The sequence below is a fragment of the Cibotium barometz genome, chromosome 30 (genome assembly GCF_041138505.1).
Source record: "Cibotium barometz isolate CiBa-2024 chromosome 30, ASM4113850v1, whole genome shotgun sequence".
NCBI classification, from domain to species: Eukaryota; Viridiplantae; Streptophyta; class Polypodiopsida; order Cyatheales; family Cibotiaceae; genus Cibotium; species Cibotium barometz.
The window spans coordinates 29,486,792-29,506,913 of record NC_141075.1 but is presented as its reverse complement, the minus strand read 5'-3'; the positions used below and the strand labels follow the sequence as shown (position 1 = coordinate 29,506,913).

The following is a 20,122-nucleotide window of genomic DNA, read 5'->3' as shown; positions in this document are numbered from 1 at the left end:
AAGAAGCAGAGCGATGGTGGACTTGGCGTAAATCCTTGCTCAAAGTAATGTAAACAAGAACAAAAGGTCTCACACCCATACACACGCATTGTGTGTATAGCAGAGAGAGACCCCCTGCTGTATTTCCGGACTACCCTCCCTCCCTGCTGACTGGTGGTGTTCGACGTTCGCAACATGGCGAGAACTGCCCCTTTCGCTGCTGAATATGGAGCCCCCCCCTCTCTTCGCCTCGTTCGCTGCCAGCGTGAGCCCTTGCTTGTTGGGAGCAGCTGGCGGTCGTGAGCCCTTGTTGATACATGCAGCGGCCGATCCTGAGTTCACCCGCTGACTAGCGACCGCCCGCCTCTTCACTTTGCTGGTGGCACACCGTTCGAAGCGACACACCCTCCTGTCGGCGACGTGATCCAGCCCTTCGAAGCGGCGCACCTCCTAGTCGGCGACAGTCTTCGAAGCGTCACCTTTGCACATCCAGTCGGCGACGGCCTTCGAAGCGTCACCTTTGCACATCCAGTCGGCGACGGCCTTCGAAGCGTCACTTTTACACCACCAAGAAAACAAAAAAAAGAAAAACAAAAATTCATACGCACTATTGCCACGTGGGTCTCAAAAAAAAAACAAAAAAAAAACGGGCGTGCGTATTCCAACGGGCAAGCGTTGGGAGTGCGCTGGTGTGAACCGCCACCCTGGGCGACTCGGCAACCACCACCTGCCCCCCCCCCCCCCCCCCCCCCCCCCCCCCCCCCGGGCTGTCAAGATGCCGCCCTCTTCATGTACGCCCCTCTTGTCTCCGGCAATGGCTTTCTTGGCATGCATGTTGACTACCTTTCACACTTCTCCGGCTACCTTGTCTATTTCCAAGGTTTCTTTGGCGCGTATGCTCGTGGTAGCACATGTTCCATTGAATGGTTCTTACTAGCGCAATCAAAATGAAGGCATTTCAACTACTCTTGAAGCCTTCTCTGGCTACCTTTTCGTCACACTTGATCCATGGTGAGCCAAAGCCTCCTTACGGCAAGCAACTTCTCGGCGTTCAACACCCACAACAGGTTTCTTGTCCTCAGCACAGTTCTGTAGAGACCAAATTTCTATTTCCAAGGCAATAAAGAAATCAGCTTGTTCTTACTTGGTCTTTGTACGTGATAATGTTGAGCATGATACTGTAAATCTCGTAGATCAAGATAAGATTGATTTCTTAAGTGATTATGCTAATTGTTTTGCTGACTCCCTACCTGGACAGTTGGCTAGAGGATCATTGTATTCACAAAATCCCTGGTAGCTCTTCTCCTAACCGACCTCCTTATAGGGTGAGTGCTGCTCAACAAGAGGAAATCATGACTCAAGTGAATGATTTGCTTAAGAAGGGGTTGATAAGGCCAAGTTCTTCGCCTTATTATTCTCCAATTTTGCTTGTGTAGAAAAAGGATGGGACATACCGAATGGGACATACCGAATGTGTGTTGATTACAGGGCCCTTAACAAAATTACCATCAAGAACAGGTTTCCGATTCCTAAAATCGATAATATTCTTGACAAACTTGAGAGAGTTGCTTGTTTCAGTCACATTGATCTTAAGAGTGACTTCTATCATATTAGAGTGGTATCTCAAGATGTGCACAAAACGGCTTTCAGAACCTCATTTGGACTATATGAATATTTAGTGGTGCCATTTAGTCTTACAAATGCCCCCGCCACTTTCAATAGAACGACGAAATTTTTAGACCTCACCGCAAGTTCACTTTCTTTGTTGATATTATTATCTTTTCAAAGAGTGAGACTGAGCATAAAGAACATCTCGCCATTGTGTGAGGATTATGTTGTTAATCCTGCATATTGTGTACTAATTACTACTTAAATACTTAACTTAGAACAAGAACCTTCAGGAGAACACTTGAGAGAAGATTGAATTGACTTCTTGTATTAAACTGAGTACAATAGGTCTCTTATATAGGAGATGAAGTGGTACTCCCAGTAGTACCCGCACCAATACAAACCTCCCTGCCCCTATGAGTAAACATAACTTGTGCAAATTCTTGGGATCCAAACTAATGTGCCATGGCATCCTAAGTATCACATCACATCCCGTAAGTGGTACTACGAGGAAAGTCTTCATGATCCAAATATCCCTGGATCTGTATGCGAAGCTTTCCGATGATGGGAGTGACCTTGACTTCCTTGCCCTCAAAGGCACCATCTCCATGACAGTCCATGCCCAATTCCTCGGGCTTTACCCCAAGAGCAGTGGCCATTTGAATGGATATAAAGTTATATGTAGAGGCATTATCAAAAAGGAATAAAGCTGTTTGATCCTTTAACTTGTCCCAAGCTTTGCATAAAATTTTTCTCTTTGGCTCATGTGTAATATTACCCTGAACATCGGGTATAACATTCACACTAGGTTTTGCATCCTGCACATTATTCCTTTTGGGATTCTAGGGGCATTGGGATTTCATGTGATCCTTGCTTCCACATAAGAAACACTTTCCCTCTCTCATGCAATAAAAAATGTGATGTCTGGATAGCTTAGGATCATCATTTTTACCCCCCAGCTTCTTTTCTGAGGTCCCTTTTGCATCCTTGGACTCATTGGGCATAAACTTGGGTGGTTGTCCATCCTTTTTCTGCTCATTTCCATCTCTGAATTTGTACTTGGTTAGATTTTCTCCTAGATAACCTTTATATATCCTTAGGTGACTCTTTATTTAAGCAAGCAATTATTCCCATGGGTACAAATTGTGCCGTCTTTCTTGCTAATTTTTATCTTTTTACTTATGAGTTTGATTTTATGGAATGCCTTATTTCTACTTATACTTGTCCTATCTTTCTTCACAAACTTTGTAATGTGAGACGTTTTGTAGATGACCTCTTCGTTCCCGACATTTCTTCCTTTCAAGAGTTTTTGTATATCAGTCCAAATTCCTTAGGTGGAGGGATCTATCCCAAGGAATTTTGCAAACTTAACTGCACCTCGAATAGCGATAGTTGTGCTTTTTTAGACCTTGACTCAATCATCTTCAAGCTTCATAGTAGATATTTATGACAAACGCTTACAACCTGAATATGCTAACTTAAAGATCATTTGGATGCCACACTTTTCTTTCAATATTTCTGATACAGCTAAGTATGGTGTTATCTGTCCTCAACTTTTTAGATTCTCTCGTCTTTGCCTTTATCTCTCAATCATGCCATCTTATTTTGCTGCATATCGAAAAAGGTTAGCTGAAAAGCCCACTTAATTCATAATTCAATGCTCTTTTTTGTAAAAGTGGCTTGTTCTAGCTTAGAGTAGGGTTTGTTGTTTTAACTTAGAGTAGGCCTTGTTTAGTCTTTTCTTTCTTGCTCTAGCTTAATATGGACTTAGTTTGGTTCTTACCTATGTTTTGTAATTGTTTGTTGTTATACCTTAGAGCAGACTTTGAGTGCTAGTCTCTATCATGACTGAGTATGCCCATCACCTCCGGAGAGTGATAGAAACTCAGTTCGTTGGTTTTATAAAGCATGTTCTTTTGGACTAACCTTATACAAACCTGCACCTACTCTTGGGCACTGATGACGTGAGTAGGGATGTCATAGCTTATTGTCCACACTATGCATGATAGAGTTGATGAACCTACACTTCATGTTCGGATAGATATGGGAGTTAATGGTTGCACTTTTGAGTCGAAGTCTTTTTTAAAAGTTTAGCTTAATGTTTGGTTCTAGCTCTTAGTGCTTTAGGTCTAGAGTTTACAATTCTCTGTTTTGCCGTTTTGTTTTTTGTTTTGTTTTGTTTTGTTTTTTGTTTTTTGTTTTTGGTTTTTGTTTTGTCTTGGTTGGTTGGTTTGTTTGTTTGTTTTTTGCTTTTTGTTTTTTTTGTTTTTTTGTTTTTTTGTTTTTTTGTTTGTTAATGTATTAATTAAAAGTCTTCGTTTGATTTCCTCTCCTTAGTAGCTAGGTTTGTTAGTTAATTTATTTTTGATCTTTCAAATGCTTTGTTTTTGTCTTTGTCCTTCTTCACTATTATTTCTTTCTCAAATCTCTCAATTCGTAAGTTCAGATTTTTCTGACCTTATGAAGGTATACATATACATTGCAAGGCCCTTCTGAATGATTCTTTGTAGCCCTGACTCAAACTTTCTTTTCTTCTCGTCCTCACTAATCGTCATGAAAGGTGTGACCTTGAGAAGAATCCGCCAAAACTTTGAGACATAAGAGGAAACGGACTCGCCTTCATCCTGTGTTAGCCTATCCCATTTCTTTCGTACATCCTTTTCGAAGTGAGGAGGAAGGAACTGATCATAGAATTGCTCTTTGAAAGCACTCCATGTATGAGTAGCTGTCCTATCCAAGAGCTTTGCCATCCACCAATGACTTGCAGTCTCTTTAAGATGCATACCCACGTGCCTGAGCATAGATTTCTTGGTGAAGTCCTTAGTGCAAAAGGCTATTTCAAATTGCCTTATAAAAGCAAGTGGCTTGGTGGTATCCAACTTTCCATTATAGCTCTCGAATTTGATGTCCTCGTCTTGAACTCTTTGGCCTTCTTGCTGTGACGAGCATCCCGACGCTCTAAAACATTCTCCTTTTCGTCATGTCTACGATAGCGACGGTGCCCAGATCTAGGGCTGATTTCCTATGTAACACCCTCTACTCTGGATGGAACTCTAGGAGCAGGAACATACTTAGAAGGTGGAGATATCATGACAGTGCATGAAGATCTTCTGCATCTCTCATGTGGGCTGAAAACCCCTCATCATCCGCTCGAGCTGCATGTCGATGTACATAGATGGGCTGCACCCCCCCCCTCCTCTTTATGGTTAGATTACCAAAAAGAAGTCTGCTTCCAAATACAACTTCACGGGTGCCAGGGATTCTCCGCTGGCTAGCACCTATCTCTTCCAGTACAATATGAAAAAAAAAACAATAACATATGCTGAATCTGATGACGATCCTCAGCACAAGAGAGCATTCCTGTCATCAAGCACATGCAAGACAACTATGGACAGCCCTAGCACTCCCACATCAGCCCGAGACAGCTCTGCATCTTCATGTTCCACCTGTTTGGCTCTCAGAGTAAGTCGACCAGCCTTGAAGGGCTGCGATCAGCTCTCAGAAGCCACAGGGGAAATCGACTAGCAGCAGAACACAAGCCAGAAGGTCTACGAACAGTAGAGAACTATCCCAGATTAATCGACTAGCTCTTCTCCCCTGTCTAATGACCTGGCCAGCCGCTTTTTAGGGCTGTAAAACAGTTGGCCAGCAGGACGGAAGCATCTTGAAGGAGTCGGCTAGCATCTCCCATACACTTGTGGGTTACTGTCGTGGTAGATGGCCATAGCAGTCTGTAAAACTGGTCGACCAGCTCTCCATGCACACAGAAAAGCATGCGCATGAGCAAAACTGGAGTTCCCCTTCAACAATAGCGTTTCTCCACCAATAATAGTTGAAACGTGTTCAGGTCCACGTTGGGGCGCCTACATGCATATGGCCCAAATTTTGTCCATAGCCCGTCTTTTGGCCGCCACGTGTATTAAATAAGTCATGTCTAGTGTGTACAACTTATAAGTTGTCTAGTCACTTATAAGTGTGTGTGAACATGCACCCATAATTATTAGTATGTGAAATCATAAAGCTGTAAATTTGGGTTTTTAGGGATGCTTACCACCTGCAAAACACATGTAGATGTCATATACATGACATGCTTGTGTACATTCTCAGGGCTAATCCAGAAGGGGCAGCCAAGAAAAAGACCATTAGAGCTAGGATTTGGAGCACAAGGTGTAGTTTGGACTTGGAGCAAGGGCTTGGATTGGCATTGGAAGGCATGGAAGCTGCTGTCGGCTGTACGAGGACTAAGCAAGAAGCTGTCGGCTGAGATATGAGGAGCTGTTGGCTGAAGCGCTTATTTATTGGAGTCCATGCACAGTCGGCTGGCCGACTGCTAGTCGGCCAGTTCCCCAAGGAGTCCAAAGGCCTATAAATAGGCAAAGAGGCTCATCATTAGAATCATTCATTCCTTTAAGGGATGGGTCATAGTTAGGGACTGTTTTGGTGATGTTCACCTTTTCAAGAAGACAGCCAAGGGCTGTAGATTTGTAGGTACCTTTTTGTACCATCAGAATATACTGAATTTCCAGCATCTCTCTCTCTCTCTCTCTCTCTCTCTCTCTCTCTCTCTCTACTCTCTACTGATATCTACGCCTGCCTCCCGCCAGCCCCTCGCCTTCCCTTTCCCACCCGCCTACTGTTTCGAAGCTGTGTCGCCTGTTCGCCGCCCCCTTTTCCCACCCGCCTACTGTTTCGAACCTGTGTCGCCTGTTCGCCTTCGCATATCTGCGCCTGCCTCCCGCCAGCCCCTCGCCTTCCCTTTCCCACCCGCCTACTGTTTCGAACCTGTGTCGCCTGTTCGCCGCCCCCTTTTCCCACCCGCCTACTGTTTCGAACCTGTGTCGCCTGTTCGCCTTCGCATATCTGCACCTACCTCCCGCCAGCCCCTCGCTTTCCCTTTCCCACCCGCCCTTGCCCAGGCCCCCAAGGCAGCAACATAACTCTCCCTCTCTCTCTCTCTCTCTCTCTCTTTCCTGTTGCCCATCTCTCCTGCTACTCACATACGGACCTGTGCACCTATTGCCCACCTGCTCACCCTAGTTGTAGGGTAGGGTTGTAACCCACCTCCAGGCAGGTAAGGGCTTGCACCTCATGGGGGTGGGGTTCGTGAAGAGCAACCTCTCAAACAGTCCAGCAGTTTGACATGGCCAGCAAGAAAACCTTCTCCGAAACCCTTATCTCCCCTCCTACCAAACCCAATGAAAAACCATCACCATGGGAGCGGTACCTCCTGAGCATGATTCAACATCTTCAGCAAACAAATTCAGCCTTGCAAAATGAACTACATCAGACAAAACAACATCTTTCAACCCTGGAGAAACAGATTAAGGAACAACAACACGAAAAAGAAAACAAGGAGGAAATCACACAGGTAAATTTACTTGATCCACAGCCTAAAGAAATTCTCATTAAAGAAGTAATATCATAGATTAATGAAGAGAACGAGCAGCAATGGATTGCAAAAGAAATTAGGGTGGGTGGTTTGTGAGAGGTTGGGAACAGGTGGAGGTATTGGAGGACGAGGAGATTGCGAATGATACTTATGTCTCGGAATGCGAGATTCTACAAAGAAAGCTGTGCAGAGCTATCCCTTTCATCGACATTGGAGATCCCTCAGTGGCAATCAAAGGAAAACATGTGGTTTTGAGGTACGTAGATATGAAAGACAAAATTAAAGTCATGAAGCAAACAAGGTCACTTAAGGGAACGAAGGTGTGGATGGCGGATGAACTCACAGCCACACAACTAAAAAACAGGAAACAAGAACTCAATAAAGTATACGAAGCAAGGAAACAAGGAAAATGGACAGTCTACCGTAGAGGTAGAGCTGTTATTGCAGATTTCAGGACAACCAAACATGGTAGTAATGAAGAGTAGCTGCCGGAGAAATCCTTCATGTTATCTAGGATTCTCCTACGGTCATGTAGGGAATTTGAACTATTTTTAGTTTTATCTCTATTTTCATTTTGTTGCCCCCGAAGTGGAATGTAATCACATGGATGTATCTGATTAGTCCTATAGGTCAAATGTGGCCTCTAAAGGACGTTAATATAGTTTTCTTTTCTTTCTTTTCTTTCTTTCTTTCTCTCTTCATGTCTGCGTTTTGCATCAGCATGGTCCGGGCGTCCCTAGTCCCATGGACAACACAGGCAGTAATCTTAGGCATTGTCTAGGCAAACAAGACAAGTCATTCAAATATAAAATCAAAGCCATGCACACAGATGAGTGCAGCTAGACTGGAAGAACCACCCATATGCTTAGTTGTATCAGCTAAAATGTCGAGGGCTCATGATCCTTCTGGAACCTTCCCAAAACATAAATACAGAAGATCCCTAGGACAACTAGTCTTAGGGAATCACATCATGTCAGGCTCCATGAGCCATACAGGTACACCATGTCAGGCCCCACAGGCCACACATGTATGTCAGGCTCCATGAGCCATACATGTACTATCATGTCAGGCTCCATATACCAGCAGCCATACAGACACACCATGTTAGGCTCCACCAGCCATACATGTATGTCATGTCAGGCTCCATATGCCACACATGAACAATAGAAAACAGAAGGTGAGAAATTTTGTGACACTCTCCCCATGGGAGATGCTGGATTATCCATATACAACCTTCATTTGACCATACACACGGGGTATCATCAAAAGAAGCCCCTAAATACGATGAATGTATGTAAACCACCTCTTCCCGTGAGCGTTCTTATCTTCCCCATCACCATGGGTCTTCATCATGAACAAAATGCTCCTGAGGAGATAACTCCTGGAGAGATTTGCCAAGCTCAGTACAGAGAATCTTGTTCCTGTGCTCATCATTCTTGTGAGCATGATGGCGAACCTTGATATTCACATTCTGGTCTGAAGCCAACTGTCCGGTGAAGAGTCTATACTGAACCACGCACTGAAGAGAGATTCAGTTTACACACGCGCGCGCACGCGCACACTCACAGAGGGTTGTCCAGAGAAGAAAGCGAGGAGCAGGAGCTGAGCAGAGGAAAAAACAGAGCAAAGAGAGAGAGCAGGTCGCAAGCAAGGAAGAGTCAGGGCATTAAGATGCGAGATGATGTGTCAGAGGGGAAGCAGGTCACGTCGAACACCAGCAGCACAGCTTACGCATGTACACGCACATGCATACGCATGCAGACGCACGTGTACGAAGGCACGAATAACAGGTGCACAGGAGCAGAGTATAAGTGGCGAAGGCGGGGCGCTGCAGAGTCGGCAGCATTCCGAAGGCGGTTCTGCAGAGGCATACACGAGCGCGCCGATGAGTCTCTCTCCACACCCACCCCCCCTCCCCAAAACACACACACACACACACACACACACGTGTGCGTGCGCACACATTTACACCAGCACATGCACAGAGGCTAAGACACAATATTGTGATTCCAAGCAATGCCTTATGGTTTTGTGTGCTGTTCGGTCTTCTCCATGTTCAATCGAATCGCAGTAGTCTTCTTTCATAGTAGATGAGTGTTCCCTGGTTATTATTGTCAATGATATGTCACGCAAACTACACAAGTGCAACTACCACAGAGTGACTGCATTGCTAATTCAATGTTCTGGGATGTTTTCTGACTTAATGTAATATCTTTTCTTGAAGGGAGATATATGGGTAGCTGTTTTGCCTTGTGCACCATCAAGAAAAGATACGAACAAAGTTTCGGCTCAAAGGGAGAAAGCCTTAAAGGATTACAAAAGGAGTAAGGACAGCAGCGATAACTTTCTTGAGGTATGCCCAAGTCGAAGGCATGCCCGACTCGAAGATCATGTTCTCTCTCTTGTGGCCGAGGACGGGGCCGAAGAGCGCATAGATATGAGAGGATGCAGTGTTCTTTCTGTTTCTGGAGGAAAGGAAATCTCTAGAAAATGGTAAATAGCTATTCTTTTACGTTCATTTTGACATACGGGTGTCACCATAGTGTACGACTAGTAGGATGTATGGTATGTGTATAGATTTGCTTGTTTATGTGGTTATCTGTTTCTCTTTTTCCTTGCCTTCCTTGATTTTTAGACAGCTGAATGTATAGAAATTTAACAGTCGTTTGTTGTGTTTTGCTTACTGAAGGGCTAAGAAGTATCCCATTCAGCTGGAAAATGGTGGTCAGCTGTTCTTTGCGGGAAGCCCTGTATGCTTGTTGTATTTGGAAACAAGCTGGGAAAAGGAGACGTGGTGTCAGGTGCTGCGTGCCGCTTCTAGATGGACTACTGACAAGGAAGACTGGTACATTGCCCGCAAGAGAGAGTTCCACGAGTATTGTTTACGGCTTGATGAGGCGTATTTGGCTTCCTCAAAGCATACGGCAAGCAAAAACAAAAATATAGAGGATGAAAATGGCAAAACGCCCGGCAAGCCTGAGATGGTGGTGGGCATATCCAGGAAGCAGCGGCTTTGGAAAAAATTAGCAAAGAAAGGGTCATGGAAGGGAAACCCACTCATTTACAAAGACAATAGTGTGCCTGGAGATTCAAAACTTAGCTTACTGGAGTCCAAGTCAGCATGCAGTGGGCATGAAGACGTGATTTTCCAACCATCTTTACAACCTCAACTCCCAATGGAGGGCTCTTCTGGTCATGGGACAGCAGGCAGTTCTTCAATTCAATTAAACTCTGAAAAGGTCCATGCAGAAGACAATCACAGCTCGTCGGACTCAGTGAAGAGTTCAGAACAAGTGGTTTTGCATGAGTCAGTTGCGCCCATCCTTGACCAAGGGGCGATGTGCTGGAACATACTGTGTTCTAGACTGTTCTTCGATGGTTACCATAGCCTGCGGTTTCAGGAGGCATGCCACAAACTGATCCAGGCAAGTGTCACCACACTGTTTTCTATTGAATTCAGACTTGGTCATGTCTAACATGCATTATGACTATACTTTTTTTGATGCATTGTCTATGACTGCATCACAGAAGCAGCTTTCCAAGCTTGCCACTCCAGGATACATGGGCAGAATCAATTGTACAAAACTAGAGCTTGGGACAAAGCCTCCATTTTTTCATAGTATGCAAGTCCTTCCTAAAGACTCCGACTTTATATGGTCCTTCGATGCTGCTGTGGAATATTCTGGTGGTGCACAGATCAAAATAGAGACACGTCTAGATGTTCACGATTATATGTCACAAGAAAATGTTGTTAACCAGAGCCTTGAACCTACTTTAGCCAGGGCAGTGGCAGCAGATATTTTGAGGAAAGGCTTCGAAAGTGTTGAAAAGAGCACTGATGTTGACGTGTCTCTTATTTCTGATACTGCAGCTGGTATGGGCTTCTTTGTATGCACTTAGTAATCATCCTTTGATTCCACAAAAAGAGTGACCATCTTCATGGTGCCAGCTAGAATACTTAATTAGATTCCATTTTGTCACCATTTTGATGGCTTTAAGATTTATGTGTTTTGCAAGCAAGATAAGCTTTTATTTTCATTAGAAAACATATAGACTAGTTTTATTCAATATTATCGACTATTAAAAATTTTTCCCAAACCTTTTTTCAAGAATCATAGCAAGGGGGTGTAATCATCTTTCAATAGCAAACTCCTTGAGGGCCACACACAGCTGCCACAAGTATTTCTTACAGCCACACCCACTGTTTTGGGGGCATTCATCACTCGACTCTTCAAACATAGAGAGGAGCTCGAGTCACATTATGCCATACACTAGCTTGCTAGTTTTACCCTTCATAGTAACAGAAGAAGACTTTTTTTTTTGTCTTGTACTAGTTTGTTGGTCCCATGGGTCATATTTGGCTCCCAGTGGACAATAATACAATCTTCTTCTTTTCTCCCCCATCTACTTGGAGCTGATGCTGCTCTCATGTTTCTATGTTCTTAGTATTCCATGATGAGTTTCCATGCACAGTTTTGTATCACCCCAGTGAGATACAAGATACAGATATAACACAATCTTTGTCTCTCGTTGGTCTCACCGAATGGTCAAGGGTTCTTTTCCCAAACGTCCAATTAATATTCATGATTTTTGTACTTGCCGTTCCATTTTCTAATTATTTCTTCAATTAGAAATTGGAAAGAAGTGTCAATCTCGAGTGAAGAAGATAAAGATCCTGATTATTTGTGACTGTTTATGTCTCGAGTCATGACCATAGCTATGTTTATGTTTTCTTTCTGTTTTATTTTCCACTCCATGATGAGATATGCTATGGACATTATTGTATCTCTTTGGTCTCATAGGCCCATTGGGTCTTTAGTAGAATATATCTTTCTTTCTTTCTTTCTTTATTTCTCTCTCTCTCTCTCTCTCTCTCACTCCACCATCAGATCGGTTTTGGCCGAGGTGGGTATTGTAATTAGCTGATCATAGCATATCTCACTCTACACAAGATAATCGATTGATCACATGTACTGTCAGATGTTTTCATTTTACTTTTTCTTTCAGTTTTTCATGGCTCAGTATATCCATGGTACCATTGTACTACAATTGGTCTCATAGGTCCTTGGGGTCTTTCGTAGACATTAATATAACTTATTGAAGAGGGCAGGGCACAAAAGAGAAGGTACTTGCATCTATTCGTAGAGTGCCATTGCAATTCCAAACGGCAATCTCTAGTGTGGTCCCATAGGTCGCGCACTATCACGGAGAGCGCCGCTAGGTGATAATCACCATCCCTTCTCTGTACACTGTCCACTTTCTTGCCCAACGCGCTTCCAGTATGCGAGGCATGCACTCCCTCCTATGTGCCACCTGGGCTGGTGTAAGGTCATCCTCAAGGTAAGTCTTTTCCCCTTTTAACGTCCATCTTTTGGCGAGGAATGCCTGCCTTGCAAGTTGCCTCTACCCCCGTAGACTTGAGGATGAGTGCGCACTCCTTTGTGGTGTCTTTCCTCACCCTCCATGCCTCAAGAAAGGGAGTGTCGGGAATCTCCATCTTCCTGCACAGAGCTATGGTGTGGGTTTCGTTGCCTCTTGGCAACCACAATGTTGCGTCTTCCTGATCATTTCAGCCCATGTATCTACTTCATTGGCCTTCTTCTCCTCTTGGGCTTGGAGGGTCTGCACTTGCTCCCTAATTGTATTCAGCTCCTCATTGAGGGATGGCTGAATTTCGCCTTCTTCATATTGGGTGCGTGCCCTCAAGTGGTTGTTTTCCTCTCTAAGTATGGCTACTTGAGCCTCTAAATCCGAGATTAGGGAGGCTTGATGGCTGGTTTTATCTTCCAGAATCTGAACCATTTCCTCTCGCACCTTGTTGAGTTGGCCCACCATGTGGGCCTGCATCTCTTCCTTCCACCTGTCCATTTCCTCTTGCATAGAGGTGTGCAGCCCCTGTAAGAGTTCGACCTGACCTTCTCCAAGCTTCTTTGCAGGCTTTCTATATCTGTATCTTGCAGTTTGCATATCTCTTTCATGGCTGTCATGCAGGTTTTAGCATGGGGTTCGCTGATTTTCTGTGTATTCACCCATACAGTGCTGTATTTCCTCTCCTTCTCACCCCTAGTTCTTGTACCCGGAGAGCACTCCATGTTGGTATGCAGGTATGAGAAAAATACTCACATTGGTGAGAGAGAGAGAGAGAGAGGATCCATGCTGCAGACTCAGGTTAGTAAGCGTGGTTCAGAGGTTAGTGAGCTTGGCACAAAAGGCTCAGAGGCTCAACAAGTATGAGAGGCTTAACAAGCATGGACGTGCAGAGACTCAGAGGTCTAGGGAACATGTGCCAAAAGAGTTTGACCACTCGTGACTTTCACTTTCATTAGTCTCTCGAAAACCATCCCCCTGGACCTAAATTGAAGTATTGGAGCTTGTTATAACACAAGGCGGTACAAACACATAAAAAGTGACATGACTAACACTTATTACAAATCTTGTTCAGGGGACGATCGAGGAAGAGGACCCATGACACATACATAAACACGGAATCGAAGTTTAGAAGCTTACGAAGTTGGTGAAGTGTCGATGAAGATGCTGTTTACAATGGCGTTGCCAAGCAATCGATGCTTGGCCAGTTATTTTAGGATCGGGCATAGTGGTTGAGTACTTTAGGTGGTATGTGTATGAAAGCACGCATCGGGATAAGTACTTTGAGTATGTTCACTTTTTCAATTAGCATATATAACTAATTATATATATATTATAAATGAGTTACGAGTTTATAATCCACCTACAAGGTGGTTAGGTTTATGTAGGTGCAATATGAGATCATAGGTGTATGGTACGAGTCACGACTATGGTATGATGCACATGAGGATGCTTTAGTTATGTAGAGAGTTAAAAAAGTATAGAACCTAGTTAGCAAATTTGGTTAAAAACATATATAAAGAATGAATGGTCAAGCATGCATTAGTCACAACTAACATGAAATGGACTAGTAGAATTGAAATATAAATCGACTATACTCTTAGACATGAAATGTCAAATGCACTAAGGCACACAAATAGATGAGAGACTAGTGTAAATTTGAAATCATCAATGACACACACAAATATAATTATGAAAATAAGGAAGCTATCAATGTCAAAACCGAGTACAAACTGGAGTATATATAGATTCTTGTGCGTTATGAGTCCATTGAAAAGGAAAATTGAGGGAGCAAGGCAATTGGGAGAAGTTGAGGGCTAGGAACAAGGGTGCGAGAAACCTGAATAGGGGTTTGAAGAGTCGGTATCAAGCAAAGATGGCACATAGATAGGATACAAAGTGAAAATCTATTAATTAACAAGTATTTTTTTTAAAAAAAAAGTACGGGTATGGAAAGCATGGTATCGGTACGGTACGTATTGAAAGTACTCAACGGATGAGTACGAGTACGGAATGCAACTATGGCTCGGGGGACTAGGGCAGAGGACCCAAAATGTCTTCAATGTGTCGAAGGAGGCTTCAATTTGGAAATGTAGAGGCTTAATTAGGCAAATTTTTCCCTAATTTGAAAACCCCCAAAATTCTACTGTTGCAGAGGCTTCAATTTTGGGCTAATTGCTGATATTTCAAAAAAGCCCTAATTTGTTGGAGTTGCAAATGCTTTGATTTGTGCGAATTTATGAATAATGTTTTGAGTCTTTTAGAAGCCTCAATTTAATGACTCTGCCTTAAAATTGAAAAAGGCCCGAATTCTTGCAAGTGCAGAAGCTCCAATTTAATAGATTTCACTTGATTTTTCGAATTGTTGAAATTTTCAAAAAATGCCCTAATTTATTTTTTGTGGCTTTTGCTGCAAGTGGGAGGTGAAGGTGCCGGGAGGACCTTGGTGTGTGGGCACGTGGTGGCTGCGTGTAGGGCGGTGAAGGGGGCGCATGCACTCATAGAAGCACAGCAGAGGAGCGCACAAGGGCTGTGTGTGCTGGAGACGGCTGAGGCTGGGTGTGAGTCGGCTGCCCCTACAGAAGGGGCGCACGCTTGTCTGTGGAGAATGTTGAGCTGCTCAACAGAGAACAACAGCGTAGACAACAAGTTGTTGATTGTCAGCAACTGGTGATGGGCGACGAGCTGCATTAGATTTGACAGGTTGCAGTAGATATACTAAGGTGGGCAGTGCATAGATGAAGTGAAGTTGAGCTGGCATCTCACAAACTGTAAACCCTAAGAGGCTGATGCTAGAAAAAAAAACCCTAAATAATGTCTCTAATACAAACCTTTCCCTAGCAGCATTGCAAGGTAAGGGGGATTATTCTTGGCTCGCTGAAGCTCCCGCCTTCACCTTGCGCACGCTGCTCGCTGCTCGCCTGCCCTCCCTTGCGCCCCCTCTCCTTCCCCCGCCTGCCTGCCTTCGCTTCTGCGCCCCCCTCCCCCCCCCCCCATCTCGCCATTGCGCCCCCCCCCCTCTTCGCTGCTGCGCCCCCCCCCCCCCCGTCTAGCCTCTCCGCCTGCTCGCATCCCCCCCACCTAGCCTCTTCGCCTTTCTTCAGCAGTGCCCCGCCCCCCCCCCTTCCTTGCGCGTTGCTGCCCTCCCCCCTTTTTTTTCTTTTCGCGTTGCGCCCCCCCCCCCCTCCTCGCCTGCTCGCCCCCCCCCCCGCCCGCCTAGCCTCTACGCCTGCTGGCCCCCCCCCGCCTAGCCTCTTCGCCTTTCTTCAGCAGCGCCCCGCCCCCCCTGGTTTTATCCTTCGTCTTTTCGCCCACTCCCCCCCCCCTCCTTCGCGCTGTTTTCCACTCCCAGGGGGTTTTGTGTTTTTTCCCTTTTCCTCCGGTCTTCCGCCTCTTTGTGTGCAGCCCGTTTCTTGCAGGTTTTCCGCTTTCGCCTCGCCTTCGCCTGAGCTTCAGACTCTAATGGAGACTCCTCCCGCCTCGTCTCAGAGGGACTCATCCGCAGCCCCCTCGCCCGCCCCCGAGGTCATCCCCATCAGGCTTTCTCTTTCGCCGGAAGAGGAAGCGAGCCTCACCGCAGAGGTGGAACGCCTCCAGGCTCATTCCACTATCTGCCGTATAGTCAGCACTCGCCCCAGCAGAGGGGAGATCAGGGATCTTCTTCAGGCCCGCCTTCTTGCAGATGTGGGCAAGATCCTGGATGTACAGCTCCTGGGCCGGGGCCATTATCAGATCGAGTTCGAGGCCGCCCAGAGCGTTGCCAAGGTCCTTGCCATGAGTCCTCTGGACATCAGGGGTGCTCGGGCTTTCTTCAGACCTTGGCAGCATGGATTTGACCCAGCAGCGGCGGAGCAGGGAGAGCGCCTCTTCCATATTACAGTTTGTTTCCCTGGTCTCCGCTGGGAGTATCTTCCGCTCCTCTCCAGGCTCGGAGCATTGGTGGGCTCGGTACTAGAGACGGGCCCCTCTGCTGCTTCAGTGGTGGCCAGGGCAGCGGGGCTACCCTCGGTCAGAGTGTTGGTGTCTGACATCTCCTCCCTTCCTAAGGTCATTCAGCTACCTAGGATAGGGGGGGGGGTGGATAGATCAGAGAGTGGAGTTCTCGGGGCTCCCGAACCAGTGCTTCATTTGCAGGCAGGTCGGTCATCTGGCCAAGGCCCGCCCTCGCAGGAGACCTCGACCCTCACCACAGCAGCAGGCTACTGATGGCCCGCCCACAGATTCGGCTCGGCAGGCTGCCTCAGGGACGCCTGCTCAGGCCACAGAGACCTCGGAGTGGCAGCCTGGACAGGGGCGCCGCCGAGGGAGACAGCCACAGCAGCACGCCCAGAGACCGCTGCAGCAGCAGCCACAGTCTCATCCTCACTGGGTTCCCGTGGGGAACAGCTTTGCTCCCCTTCAAGAGGAGACCCCTGCAGCGACCGAGGACCACGAGATGCCAGCTCCCCCTCCTTCACCCCCCCCACCCCCGTCCCCTCCCACCGCCTCGCTTCCACCATCGCCTCCTCCCGCCCCCGCTCCGGTTTCGGCAGCGGCTCCCTCTCCACCTCCCTCGCCTCCCCCTCCTCCCCCTCCGCCCGCCTCACCTTTCCGGGAGACCCTGGCAGTTCCCTGGCGCTCACCTGCAGTCCGGAGAGCGCTGAGCACTGACCTCGCTCGAGCATCACAGAGGAGACCTATGCCGATTAGGGCCTCACGGATTTCATCTATCCGCAGTCGGCTGAGTCGCCTTGGCATTAGACAGCGCTCGGAGGCCTTTGACTATACCTTCACACGGCTTTTTGGAGCAGAGGGCCCCCATGAGCCAGCACCCATTCGAGTTCATGTAGTGATACCTCCGGCCCGAGGGGAGGAGGCAGTAGACTCAGCGGTGGCGTTCCCTCTATGTGGACCTTGTGATCGGGAGTGGACTCTTGAGCTCGCTCTCAGCACTTTGAAGACTCAGGCAGTTGAGTTTTCTCACCACATGAGCGATCTGGAGGTGACAGATGTGATAGGTCGACTTTGGGAGTTGGCTCATTTTTTCTTGGATCCCGGGAGTGTGGATATCTCACGGATTCGGCATTTGGTCATGCGCATAGTGGCAGACTTGGCACGCGACCCTGGATATGTGAGTATACACGAGGTTTCTCTGTCAGAGCAGGAGGCAGTCGCCATGGGCCACAGCCACTGGCGCCTGATCCGGGATTCTTGCAGTACACCGGGTGGGCAGATTCGCAGCCGCTCGGATGGGGACTACTCTCCATCCAAGCCGCTTGCGAAGGCCCGCCGTACGGCTGAGACAGCATCCACCTCAGCAGGGCATCTATGAGGATCATCTCATGGAATGTACAGGGCCTTGGCGGAGCACACTTTATACGCTATCGAGGTTGCATGAGGCAGGAGCTTCAGAGGTGCCTGGTTGGTGGCAGCATAGACATTTTGATGATGCAGGAGCACCACTTGGGTGAGAGCAGGATCCGGAGATATGGTTCGGTAATGCCTGGCAGATGGGACACTTTTTGGTCTGCAGGGTTTGGTCCTTTGGGTGGACAGGGAGGAGTATGCATGGTTATTGCAGATGTATGGCGGCAGGCCATTGTGGATCGAGGGGTCATTGTGCCTGGTAGAGCACAGTATGTCATTCTGAGGATGCATGATGAGCTATTGGGTGTGCTCAACATCTATGCGCCCAATCATGCTAGTGCCAGAGCAGAGTTCTGGACTCAGGTTACAGATGCATTGCTAGAGGCCGCACATTGGTGTGTTGGGGGAGACTTCAACATGCTTGAGGACCCGGCAGATAGGGTGGGAGGCAGTCATGTTACAGTGCACGGCATGGAGCTTGCAGCTTGGGACCGGTTTTGCATGTCACTGAGGATCACTGATGCATGGCAGCATGGGGCTTTCTCCCCGTCTCAGGACAGTCTTAGTTTCTCTCGGTCGGATCGCCGGCAGGGAGGGACTAATCTATCACGGATTGATCGCTTTTATGTGGGCGATTGGTTAGGGGAGCGAGGGGGCTCCGTCGGCATTCTCGCTGGCACCTCATTTTCAGATCATGCGCCAGTTATATTGACATTGGAGGAGGGGACACGGGAGCCCAGCTTGCAGTTGAGGATCCCAGAGAGGGTACTTGCAGATCCCAGTCTCGCTGAGGACATTGAGAGGATCTGGCATGATAGTCAGTGCTCTGACCAGGATGCAGCGGGCCAGTGTGCCCAGGGACTCATTGATCTTAGCTCTTTTCTGCACGCTGTAGCTTTGACACGACTGGGAGAGATTCGCGAGCGGGAGCAACGGCTGAGACGCAGCCTTGCTTCGCTACAGCGCCTTCAGGAGCAGCAGCCTGCATGTGAGTGGGTGGCGTCCCAGCTGAGCCAGGCACGCCAGGAGGTTAGAGAGGTAGAGGAGCAGAGACATGAGTTTTATTATCGTCGTCAGGCCTCTCAGTGGACGCAGCTTGGTGATAGAGTGACTGGGGAGTTTTTTGAGATCATTGGACCCCGTCATGCGCGAGCAGGAGTCCGCCAGCTTGGCAGACCGGATGGATCGGTAGCTACTGAGCTCGGGGAGATCAGAGCCATTGCCACTGCTTTTTATAGTGACCTGCTTTCAGCGGAGCCTGCCACTAAGGATCGAGATGTTTGCATACAGACTGTGTGGGCCCATGTGCAGAGGAGGGTCACAGACCATATGCGTACAGTTCTAGGTGCGCCTCTGTCAGAGATTGAGCTTGCCGAGGCCTTGAGGGTCCTGCCGCGACATAGTTGCCCAGGGGAGGACGGACTGACGCCGGCCTTTTTTATGCGCTATTGGGACCTTTTGGGGCCAGGCCTCCGCAGGGGCTTTCAGCATGTTTTGGACACTGGGGTGATGCCGCAGAGCTTTTCAGAGGGCTTGATCTATCTTATCCCCAAGGGGGAGGGAGTATCAGATGACATTCGGCATTGGAGGCCTATTACGATCCTCAATACTGTCTACAAGGTCTTAGCAAAGGCCTTGAGTTTGAGGATCCAGCCCTTCCTGGGGGAGTTGATTCATGCTACTCAGACAGGATTTGTCAAGGAGCGCAGTATCCTTGACAACATCTTTACTTTCTGGGAGGCGATGGCCCGAGCTAGATTTCTTGGCGAGGACTTGGTCGTGATGCTTCTCGATTTTGAGAAGGCATACGATAGAGTTGATTGGGGATTCTTAGAGAGCACTATGCTTCGCCTGGGCTTTGAGCCAGGATGGATCAGAGGGGTGGCAGCTCTGTATTCCACAGCTCGCAGCCAGGTGCTGATTGCAGGAGGACGGGGGCCGAGTTTTGAGCTGACCAGATCAGTCCGTCAGGGGTGTCCTCTCGCCCCTTTCCTTTTTCTCTTCTTTGCGGAGGCTATGAGTATGTATTTGACGGCAGAGGAGGTTGGTTTGAGAGGACTTCAGCTCCCAGTCCGGGGGGAGGATTTGCTTGATGCTGAGTTTGCAGACGACACGGGCTTATTTTTGCATGGCCAAGAGGCCAATCTTATTCGAGCTGAGCAGTCGCTCCAGGTTTTTAGTGCAGCTTCGGGAGCATTGATCAATTGGCGCAAGACAGTGGCCTTTTGGATCAGTAGTGCTCCCACTTCGGCATGGAGCCCGGACCCCGGTTTTAGATGGATTCCTCCAGGCACAGCAGTGCGGTATTTGGGATGCCAGATTGGCCTCGATTTGTCACCTGAGCAACAGATTGCCCCGCTTCTTCTGAGCATTCGGAAGAAGCTATTGTATTGGAGTACAGCTCGACTATCCTTGGCTGGGAGGGTGGTGGTG

The 20,122-nt window shown here is 47.4% G+C and overlaps 1 protein-coding gene across 2 annotated transcripts in view; it reads left to right on the top strand.

The window, feature by feature from the left end:
* The window catches only part of LOC147621363 (uncharacterized), an 86,000-nt gene that overhangs the window by 32,771 nt on the left and 33,107 nt on the right, over positions 1-20,122 (top strand). Inside the window, exons 2-4 of one of the 2 annotated variants that reach the window (XM_086824099.1) lie at positions 9,201-9,469; positions 9,666-10,401; positions 10,511-10,850. In XM_086824099.1, the coding sequence (XP_086680225.1) occupies positions 9,201-9,469; positions 9,666-10,401; positions 10,511-10,850 (1,345 nt within the window). Of the gene's footprint in view, positions 1-9,200; positions 9,470-9,665; positions 10,402-10,504; positions 10,851-20,122 lie in introns of both variants that reach the window. The other variant, XM_086824098.1, reaches the window with a different exon arrangement.